General features: G+C 54.1%; 4 protein-coding genes across 5 annotated transcripts in view; 2 read left to right on the plus strand and 2 right to left on the minus strand.

Moving 5' to 3' along the window:
• LOC127749408 (cuticle protein 8-like) overlaps positions 1 to 467 on the minus strand; it is a 33,378-nt gene extending 32,911 nt beyond the window's left edge. Inside the window, exon 1 of the mRNA XM_052267424.1 lies at positions 309 to 467. The gene's annotated coding sequence lies outside the window, so the exon portion shown is untranslated. The remainder of the gene's footprint in view (positions 1 to 308) is intronic.
• Positions 468 to 481: 14 nt separating this feature from the next.
• Positions 482 to 3,638, plus strand: LOC113205217 (uncharacterized). 2 transcript variants are annotated; one of them, XM_026420741.2, is made up of 8 exons: positions 482 to 649; positions 736 to 1,021; positions 1,127 to 1,232; positions 1,836 to 1,988; positions 2,085 to 2,254; positions 2,331 to 2,514; positions 2,606 to 3,002; positions 3,277 to 3,638. In XM_026420741.2, exons 2-8 carry the CDS (start codon positions 780 to 782, stop codon positions 3,555 to 3,557), a joined length of 1,533 nt encoding a protein of 510 aa, XP_026276526.2. In that variant the 5' UTR covers positions 482 to 649; positions 736 to 779; the 3' UTR covers positions 3,558 to 3,638. The 2 variants fall into 2 exon arrangements, with proteins under 2 accessions (XP_026276526.2, XP_026276527.2); XM_026420742.2 differs by having other exon boundaries at positions 484 to 649; positions 741 to 1,021.
• Positions 3,639 to 4,332: 694 nt separating this feature from the next.
• Positions 4,333 to 7,127, plus strand: LOC113205196 (uncharacterized). Its single transcript, XM_026420707.2, has 8 exons — positions 4,333 to 4,491; positions 4,580 to 4,780; positions 4,886 to 4,991; positions 5,455 to 5,607; positions 5,694 to 5,854; positions 5,932 to 6,136; positions 6,228 to 6,480; positions 6,768 to 7,127. Exons 2-8 carry the CDS (start codon positions 4,626 to 4,628, stop codon positions 7,091 to 7,093), a joined length of 1,359 nt encoding a protein of 452 aa, XP_026276492.2. The 5' UTR covers positions 4,333 to 4,491; positions 4,580 to 4,625; the 3' UTR covers positions 7,094 to 7,127.
• A 1,095-nt stretch (positions 7,128 to 8,222) lies between these two features.
• On the minus strand, positions 8,223 to 9,032 carry LOC113205195 (cuticle protein 7-like). Its single transcript, XM_026420706.2, has 3 exons — positions 8,959 to 9,032; positions 8,723 to 8,866; positions 8,223 to 8,636 (listed from the first exon to the last, which is right to left on the minus strand). The coding sequence occupies exons 1-3, from the start codon at positions 8,974 to 8,976 to the stop codon at positions 8,415 to 8,417; spliced, it is 384 nt and encodes a 127-aa protein (XP_026276491.2). The 5' UTR covers positions 8,977 to 9,032; the 3' UTR covers positions 8,223 to 8,414.
• Between the last annotated feature and the right edge of the window lie 538 nt (positions 9,033 to 9,570).

Here is a 9,570-nt window from a genome sequence, read left to right on the forward strand (position 1 = left end):
GCGTAGTGTGGTGCCGCGAGATAGGACGGAAAAGGAGGGGAGTGGGGGGGGGGGGTGAGAGGCGCTGCACGCGAAGACGCGCAACGCACTATACCGAAGCGCATTTCATAAAATTTCATGCATGGCGGGTGCGGCATCCTGCCTGGCGATCCTACGGGCGGGTCATCATACTAATAATTCTGTCTCCATTTCGTCCTTCATCGTCGTATTCAACACAACATCGCAACCTAACCTATTACTGCTCTCGATGCCTACACTTGTTCACGTTTGAGAGAATGCCCAGAACGAAACCTTTGATAGCTACTTACTTGATCATTTGGAACGCGTTGTCAAAGAACTCGAAGAACGATGAGCACCGGCAGCGCATAGGGTCTTCGCCATAAACCACACTCTGGTACACTGTGTCCTCCACGTTTTTCCCCAATCCCAACTGTTTCCGCTCCGCTCGGTGCGAGAGGTTGATGGTGATGGTGTCTCCCCGCCCTGTCTGTAGATGGCGCGCGCCTCCCCGCGCCCCGCACCGCGCACCACACAACCCAGCCCAACCCAACAGCCTGTGTGCGTTTATGCCGTATCGTACCGGATGTAAAAAAGTGTGATTGTGTAGTGTCTGTGTATTCGTCAGAAGACTTTAGTGCTCTTGATTTTGGTAATTATACGTGCTCATTTTCAATGGTCTGTCAGCGGCAGGCGCCATCGCAACACTTAAGTTATCGTCTCGAACGTATTTTTAAGGTTAGGTTTCGGCGTCTTGACCGTCGCAATAACTAGCAGCCGCGATGTCCTTGTCAGGTCCCTCGGGCCTGAACAAAGATGAGCGTGTTAACCTGCGTCCTCCGCTCCCGTTGCAACGCGCACCCCGCCGCTGCTCGATCATCCCAGGTGTGGAAAAGACGAAGTGGGTTCACTACGACGACCCGGCGGAGCTCGTGGGCGTGATAAAAGCCACGCCACCCTGGGACACCGTGATTCTTCAGGTTGAAGAAGGTCCGGCCTTCGTGGCTTTTACAGACGAGGCCAGGTAGGAGCGTAATCATCTGTAAAGATGTGTACCCACACCCCCATAAGTGATGACCACACCACCCACCCACTAATTGTATTTATTTGAATTTGTCATGAACTGTAGCTGCAGCTCTCCCAGGAAGATATTTATGAAAGTGCCCACCATGGAACATTCACTGAAGATTTGGATGGAAGTTGCCCGGGAGGCCAAGAAACTGTCCATAAATGAGGTAATAGGGGGCTCACCAAATCATACAATTTCCAGACCTGTTTATTCTAGTTGCTATATTCCCCTCTTAACTTTGAATGATTTTCTTTAAAACCCGACAATGAGATTGCCTTTTGCTAACGGGGAGTTGTAGTCAAAATTATATTCATCCTCTCCCATTCCTTTGTATTCAGGAACTATCAAGATCCCTGTTCGTTTCAGGGATTCTCATTGCACATGTTTCGCACCCATTCTTTGTAATAAATTTGTCACACTACTTCATCGTAGTGAAATTTAGTGAGAGTCAAATAAAACTCTTTGTAAAGTGCAGGCAAGTCACGGAAAGTTATTTATGGCAATCAATGCATCAATTTTTTCATTCAAAGAAGGTATAAATTTCCCTCTATTAGCCATGTTGAGTTCCACATGACCACCATGTATTGGCACAACAGCATATAAAAGGGGACCCCTCTGGGACTCAACGTTTTAGCGGAGTAACAGGGATGAGTCCAATGCAAATGTCATTTTTAGAATGTTCTATTTCTCTGTAGACTATCACCCTCTGCCCGCGCATACTTCGTGTCACGCGACATCTGCTCAAACATGTTAATATGCATTTTGCCAGGATTACAGCGATTTCTGGCGAAGACCCGTGGACCAAACGGATGGTCGCGAGAATGGCCTCGACCAGATCCTCGCCTACCTGCCAGAGGCTCGCTCTTTGAAGTCTCTAGCGATGTACGTCGGGGAATTCACCACGGACTTCACTTGGCCCCAGGTAAGCGTGTGCTCTCCGCCCTGCGGTAGGTCACCCACCGCGCCAGCGCGTACACGGCAGGCTGTCTGCTGCTACCGTGATCTTGTTTGTTCACAGAAGGTCGTGCTCCCGCATCTTACCAAGCTGAACTTGGTCCGAACTCAAACGGAAGAAGACCTAAAAAACCTGGAAAACCTCAGGCGCAGGAAGCGCCAGCCAAATCCCCCGCCGAGCTCCTCGCGATTCACGTCTGCTGCCGTCTTCGAGTCGCTGCTGCGAGCACACAGGTAACTGCTCCTCACCCCAATCCGCAGATATCGCGGTGATGTAGAACTTAGAACCTATGCATTCTATCTGCCACAGCGAGCAGCTGATCGACGTGGCGGTGCAAATGGAACAACTCCCGCGCCTCATTGGCGCGCTCCCCCAAAACATCCCACAGCTTTCCATCACCCACAAGAGTTCACCGGTCGCACACCTGAGAGTGACGCACGGAAATAAGCTGGATATTAGATTTCTGGGCGAGAATGCGAAACACGCCGAGTTGGTACGCACTCTGACCCGTTTTAGTTCAGTACACTGTTCCCGGCCGAGGGTCAGATCACGGGCTTCACGTCGTATCGTTGTGCCCTCCTCAGGTTGCGAGAGCCGTGCTCTCCTGGACTGGCCCGCGGCGCTGCCTGACTCTCCACAACGTGCCGTCCCCTGAGACGGTGAGCTTGCTGCGGGGCTGCGAGACGCACTCGCTTGTCCTGGACCCACCCCCGCTGGCCCTGATGCTGCGTGACCCCCCCGCATCAACGATGCCAAACCTTTCTCCAACTGTTCCCGCTCGGCGCGAGAGGTGGATGGCGACGGGCTTGATGCTGGGCTGCGAGACGCGCTCGCTCGTCCTGGACCCGGCCCCGTCGCTCCAGGTGCTGCGTGACCTCCCCGCCGACGCCATCCCCGCCCTCTGCCTGATCACATTGGTGTGTCACAGATTCGGCGGGAGTACGCAGGACAAGACGTCGCACTGCTCCTCGGAACAACGAGGTAAACCACATTAACCACGTTAATGCTTAAATGTTTGATTCTTTAAAATGGCGCTTTAAGGCAGCGAGGAGGGAGGGGTTTTGTTTTCTCGGTGCTGTATTTGTTTGTGTTCTGTAGTACCGCGTGTCAAGACCAAGACACGGCAGCGGTGCGGGTTTGTCTACCCCACGGGGCCGCATGGGCATTTGGGGCGAAGGGCGTAGGCAAACCTGCAGCCCTGCTGTGTATCGGACGTGGCACTCAGAACACACGTCTGTAACTTTCGTGTCCGCAGTCCCAGTCTGCCGGGAGGCCATCCTCGCCGACCTCGTGCTGCGCGCACCGCGGTCGCTGCACGTCATCAGCCACTGTGCCAAAGGCGGAGGCAGCGAGTTCAACTTCGCCCCGTATCTACTTGGGAGACATGGCGAGTCCGAGGTTGAGTCCTGCACAGTGTGCGCAGAAGCACAGATCCCAAACGGCGCGATTTATGATCACCTGTACCCTTTACCCTACGTGCGCGTAGAGCAGGACGAGGCAGGCCACGCCGTCGTGGACTGTGCCGAATGTTTTTGAGTGATTGACTAGCGGACTTATGTGCCCGCGCCCTCAGAATCTTGTAGATTTTGTAAATAAATGACTCACTGTTCGATCTAACCCTTTCTTTCTTGAATTCCTGCCATTGCACAGCGCCGAGACAACGACTATAGCTTGCTGCGATGATCCTGTGTCCTCCCTCCGGGGGTCAAGGGGGTAATAACGCATTCCGGTAAAGCTGAAATGAAGAAGAATGCGGGGAAGGAGAAAACGGAAGTCACCATTTTAAAGCATAGCTATTTCCGTTTTCTTCTTCCCCGCATTCTTCTGCATTTCAGCTTTAACGGAATGCTTCATTCAAATGCGGAATATTATGGTACAGAAAGATAGAAAAGAAAAGCGGGGCTAAAGGGGACGGCAGTTGCCGTGCATTCAAATGTGGACTAATATGGTGAAGATATTAAAAGCGGGGGTGAAGGGCCCCCTTGCATTTAGTGTTGTATCTGACGAAAAGGGAAGCATTAGAAAAGCGGGTCACATAACGGGGGTAAAACAGTAAAACCAAGTAGTATCACGAATTGCAATTAAAACTAAAAATATTTGTCAAAGCCACCGAAATTGATAAATTTTCCCTGTAGTATTTCACATTTTCCAGTTTTCCCTATTCCTTTTTTTCATTTTTACGAGACCACATTGGCCTAGCCAAGAGCTAAGTAAACTTACAACAACCCCCCTTCCGTATCGTCATACGTTTGCGTTCCTCTCAGTGTTTCTCCGCCCTGTCTGTAGATGGCGCCCGCCTCGCCTTACAGCTGTTAGGGTACAACCGCCCACCCCGCGCAGCAACAGCGGCGACCAGCGTCAGCGTGTGTGTGCGCGTTAATGTTACCGGTTGTGTGTAATCGCATGTGTGACGACGTCATCGGAGCTTTGTCTGTGAATTCGTCAGGTTACTTTGGTGCTCTTCATTTTGGTAATTATAGGTGCTATTTTTTAATGGTAGATCGCCCGTTGGAGACATCACAAACACTTGGGTCTATTGTCTCGAACATATTTTTAAGGTTAACTTAGAGTTCGGCGTCTTGACCGGCGCAACTAGGAGCTGCGATGTCGTACATCGAAGGTGTGGAGAGGACGAAGGCCGTTCATTATGACGACCCGGTAGAGCTCGTGGACGTGATAAAGGCCACGCCACCCTGGGACACGGTGATTCTTATCATTGAAGATTATCGGCCCCTTGTGGCGTTCACGGACGAGGCCAGGTAGGGGAGGAGAGTCATCGGCAGCAAGAATGTGTACCCACGAGCTAATATGTGGTGACCACTTCATCCACTGTTTGTATTGATTTGAATCATGATGACCTGTAGCTGCAGCTCCCCCAGCAAGTTATTTATGAAAGTGCCAACCACGCAACACTCAGTGAAGATATGGACGGAAGTTGCCCGCGAGGCCAAGCACCTGTCTATAAATGAGGTAATAGAGAGGGCTCACCAAATCAGACAATTTCCAAACCTGTTTTTCCAAGCTTTTTCTTTTAGTTGCTATTTTCTGCTCTTGACTTTAACTGATTTTCTTGAAAGAAAACCTTAAAATTGATTTAAAAAACAAGATGAAAATAGAGATTCATGCGTATGTTTAACACCCATTCTGTGTTACAAATTTGTCACTCTACTAAACTGTAATTACAATTATTGAACACTTAGTAAGGTGCAGGGGGAGTAACGGAAAGGATTTGCTTTATTTATGGCACCCTCAATGCATGCACTTTTTTAAAAAGATAGAAATTTGCTACTATTAACTGATTATCAAGGTTGAGTTCAGTATAAAATAGGATTTTCAAAACATGCTCTATTTCTCTGTAGACTACAGTATCGCCTTCTGCGCACACTCCGTGTCACTCAACAGCGCTCAAACGTGTTAAAATGTATTTTGCTAGGATACCAGGGATTTCTGGCAAAGACGTGTGGACCAAGAGGAGGGTCGCGAGAAAGGCCTTGACCAGATCCTCGCCTGCCTGCTAGAGGCTCGCTCCTTGGAGTCTCTAGCCCTGTATGTCTGGGAGTTCACCACGGAATTCACTTGGCCCCAGGTAAGCGCCCTGCTGCGGTTGGCCGCCCACCGCGCCAACAGCTTGCACGGCGGGCTGGCCGCTACCGTGATCTTGTTTGTTCGCAGGAGGTCGTGCTCCCGCACCTCACCAAGGTGTCCCTGGTCCGAACGGCCGCAGTACAGAGGCGCTGCCAGAGCAAGCGCCAGCCAGACCTCCCGCCGCCCCCGCCGAGCTCCTCGCGAGTCACGTCTGCGGCCGTCTTCGAGTCGCTTCTGCGAGCACATAGGTGACTACTTCGCACAATCCACAATCCCCACCCAGCCCAATCCGGCTGTATCACGGTGCTCATTCCATCTGTCACAGCGGGCAGCTGGCCGACGTGACGGTGGAGGTGGAACAACTCCCGCTCCTCATCGGCGCGCTGCCCCAGGACATCCCAAAGCTCTCCGTCACCCACAAGAGCCCCGTGGCCTACAAATGGTGTCAAGCGGTCGCAACGCTGAGTGTGACGAACGGAAATGAGCTGGAAATCAGATTTGTGGCCTACGCTGCGCAATTCGCAGAGTTGGTACGTACTACTGTGACCTGTCAGTTCAGTATACTGTCCCCTGCCCGCAGGGTCAGGTCACGTTTCACGTCGTCGTTCGTCATGTCCTCAGGTGGCGAGAGCCGTGCTATCGTGGACTTGCCCGCGGCGCTCCCTCACTCTCCACAACGTGCCCTCCCCTGAGGCGATGAGCGTGCTGCTGGGCTGCGAGACGCACTCGCTCGTCCTGGACCCGGCCCCGTCGCTCCAGATGCTGCGTGACCTCCCCGCCGACGCCATCCCCGCCCTCAGCCTGCTCACATTGGTGTGTCACAGGTGCAGCGGGGACAAGGACAAGACGCCACACTGCTCCTCGGAACAACGAGGTAAACCACGTACTCTTGTTCATTTAATGTATTGTCTTTGGCAGGGGTTGTTGTTTCAATATTTGATTCTTTATAATGACGCGTCAAGGCCGGGAACGGGAGAGGGGGTGACTTTGTTTTGTCGTTGCCGTACTCGTTTGAAGACACGGCAGCGGTGCGGTTTTGTCAATCCTTTGGGGCCACATGGGCCTTGCGGGCGAAGGGCGTAGGCAAACCCGCAGCACTGCTGTGTATCGGACCTGGCACTCGGCACACACGTCTGTAACGTTCGTGTCCTCGGCCCGCAGTCGCAGTCTGCCGGGAGGCCATCCTCGCCGACCTCGTGCTGCGCGCACCGCGGTCGCTGCACGTCGTCAGCCGCTGTGCCAAAGGCGAAGGCAGCGACTTCATCTTCGCCCCGTATCTACTTGGGAGACATGGCGAGTCCGAGGTTGAGTCCTGCACAGTGTGCGCAGAAGCACAGATCCCAAACTCCTCGATTCCCTATCACCTGTACCCTTTACCCTACGTGCGCGTAGAGCAGGACGAGGCAGGCCACGCCGTCGTGGACTGTGCCGAATGTTTAGTTATTGACCGGCGGACGTTCTGTACCCGCGCCCTCACAATCTTTTAGTTTTTGTAAATACATGACTCACTGTTCGATGTAACCCCGTCTTTCCGGAACCCCTGCCACTGCATACAGCAGTACCGAGACAACACCATATAGCTTTGCTGCGATGATCCTGCGTCCTCCCTCCGCGCGGCAGTGTGTCGAGGAAGAGCCGAGCGTTTTAAGGCGCATAATAAGCTGCTGCGCGATGTGCAGCGGGTGCATATCCGCCACAACGCCATCAGCTGCACTATCGCGCGCGTAGTACACGCCCTGGGCGGCGGCGGCCCGTCCGGCCGGCCGAGGTGAGCGGCACTTCCATCATCACCCGCGATGCTAATCAGCGGAGGCGCCGGACATTGCACGCCGAGCGCGCGGCCCGACGGGCACTTCACTAGAAATTCAAGCGTACACAGATTTTTCTCTTTTTCCTTAATTTTTCTTGACATTTTAAAAAATTTCTAGATTTTTTTCTGATTTTCCTGAATATTTAATTGATATTTTTCCTATTTTTTTCCAAAATAAGGTTTGTTTGTTTCTTTAGTGAAGTACCCCTCGGCCCAGCTCAGGCCATCGACAGCGCCACTCTATGGCGTTTGCAACGTGTTCAAGTAACGCACCAGCAAGAGTATGACGATGCACAAGAGACTTCAACGCAAGGACACAGAGAGTCCTGCCGTGGAGTGACGACGTATTGCAAAATTCTCCATTGCCTGAAAGACGCTGCAAGATTGTCGTAAGTATTACCGTTGTGAATCCCAAAATTTAGTGCAGAAAGTGCAGGCCTCGCAGCCTCTTCTGGAAGTATGATGCTGGAAGTATCGTTGGATCGATTCCGGAGGCTCTCGCTCGCTAGCAAGCGCCATTATCGCCATGCTATCGCCCAGCGCCACGCTCGGAGAAGCGCTGCTGGGGCAGCTGCTGCTACTGCAGCTGCAACCCACTGCGTCCCGCTGCCGTGCAGCCGTCGCTCATATATGATGTTGCTTAAAAGTAAGTGTCGAAATAATCCGGGGGAGGGATTGCTGGAAATGAGGGGGTGGGGGAGAGTTAACTGGGATGGGGGGAAGAGTGGAGGGTAGAGAAAACGAGGGAGAGAGAGAGAGAGAGAGAGAGGAATGGGGGGGGGGGTGCTGAGACACACAACACAGACTTACAGTCAGTCTCGGAAGCCGTTTATTACAAAAATATAGAGCGAGGAGCTAATATCGTCGTGTTGGAGGCGGTAATGAGGTCCGCTGTTGCCGGGGCGGCGGCGTCAGCCTGAGCCCGCCGGTATCACAGAGGCAGCAGTCGGCGGGGGCCTCGTGCCTCGGGGGAGGAGGAGGCCCCCCGCGGCACCCTCCTAGTAGTGGTGGCCGTGGTGGGCGTGGCCGTGGAGCGACACGTGGGCGTTGAAGCCGTTGTGCTTGTCGGCGGTGTAGTGCACGGTGCGGGTGACGCCGTCGGGCTGCACCAGCGAGTACTCGCCCTTGACCACGCCGCCGTGGCTGGACTCGGAGGCGCTCTTGACGTCGCCGGTGTGGGCGTCGTGCACGCCGTACTTGTAGGAGTATGGCGACGGCTCCTGGAAGGGACAGTGTTGGTCAGTGGCCGCGCCGCGCTGGGCGCAGGAGGTGAGGCAGGGCCGGGTACGGCTCGTCGTGTACTTACGTGGTGGTACTCCTCGTGATGGTAGGAGGGCTCGTAGCCGTGGTGGCCATGGTTGTCGTGCACGATGTGGATGTAGCTGTCGGCGTGGCCGCCGGCGAGCGCCACGGCCAGGAGGGCGGCCAGCGCCAAGCTCACGAGGGTAACCTGCTCGAACGAGAAGAAGACGGCCGGGCCTGTGAGAGGTGCGGGCAGGCGGCCAGGCAGACGCTCTGCTGGAGGGTGCCGCAGGTGCTCACCTTGCTGATTCCGGCCATGTCTCCTGCTGGTGCTGCTGCTGCTGTTGTTGGCTGGAGGAGCTTGAGGCTGTGACTGATATTCGGTCTCTGACCACTGCAAGCTTTTATACGGCTACCCTGCAGGAAATGCACTACAACACCCCGGGCGCGGCTAGAGGAGGCCTGCAGCAGCAGCAGCTGCCCGTCTCGCTACAGTACGCACGCCCCCGCACGCCCCTTCCAGAGGAGCCCCCTCCCACCCCCCGGGGGGTCTCGAGGGGGGCTCTGCTCTGCGGGGGCAAGGGCAGTCGGCCACTGATAGCAGCGCGCTCCGCGCGTCAAGGCGGTCCGTAAAACTGCAGTCAAGAGACACCACTTTTAGTGAGCTTTGCACCTGGTGGCCGATTCGCTCGTGCTTCTGTTTGTTATACTGTACCGAATTCCTACGTGCGAGTGGGTTGCCCATAATCGCTCTGGGCATCGGGCGCCATGATCAGGAGTGATGGGCAAGCCCACCCACACTCCTGTATGCGGTTAAGTGTATCATTATCGGTCCACCTTCATTAAGGGCTTACGACTGGTTGTTTGTAGGAAACTTAAGCCATCTATGGAGAACCTCGCTCTAGAGAAGAA

This window comes from Frankliniella occidentalis, unplaced genomic scaffold (genome assembly GCF_000697945.3).
Source record: "Frankliniella occidentalis isolate FOCC.00 unplaced genomic scaffold, Focc_3.1 Scaffold52, whole genome shotgun sequence".
NCBI lineage: Eukaryota > Metazoa > Arthropoda > Insecta > Thysanoptera > Thripidae > Frankliniella > Frankliniella occidentalis.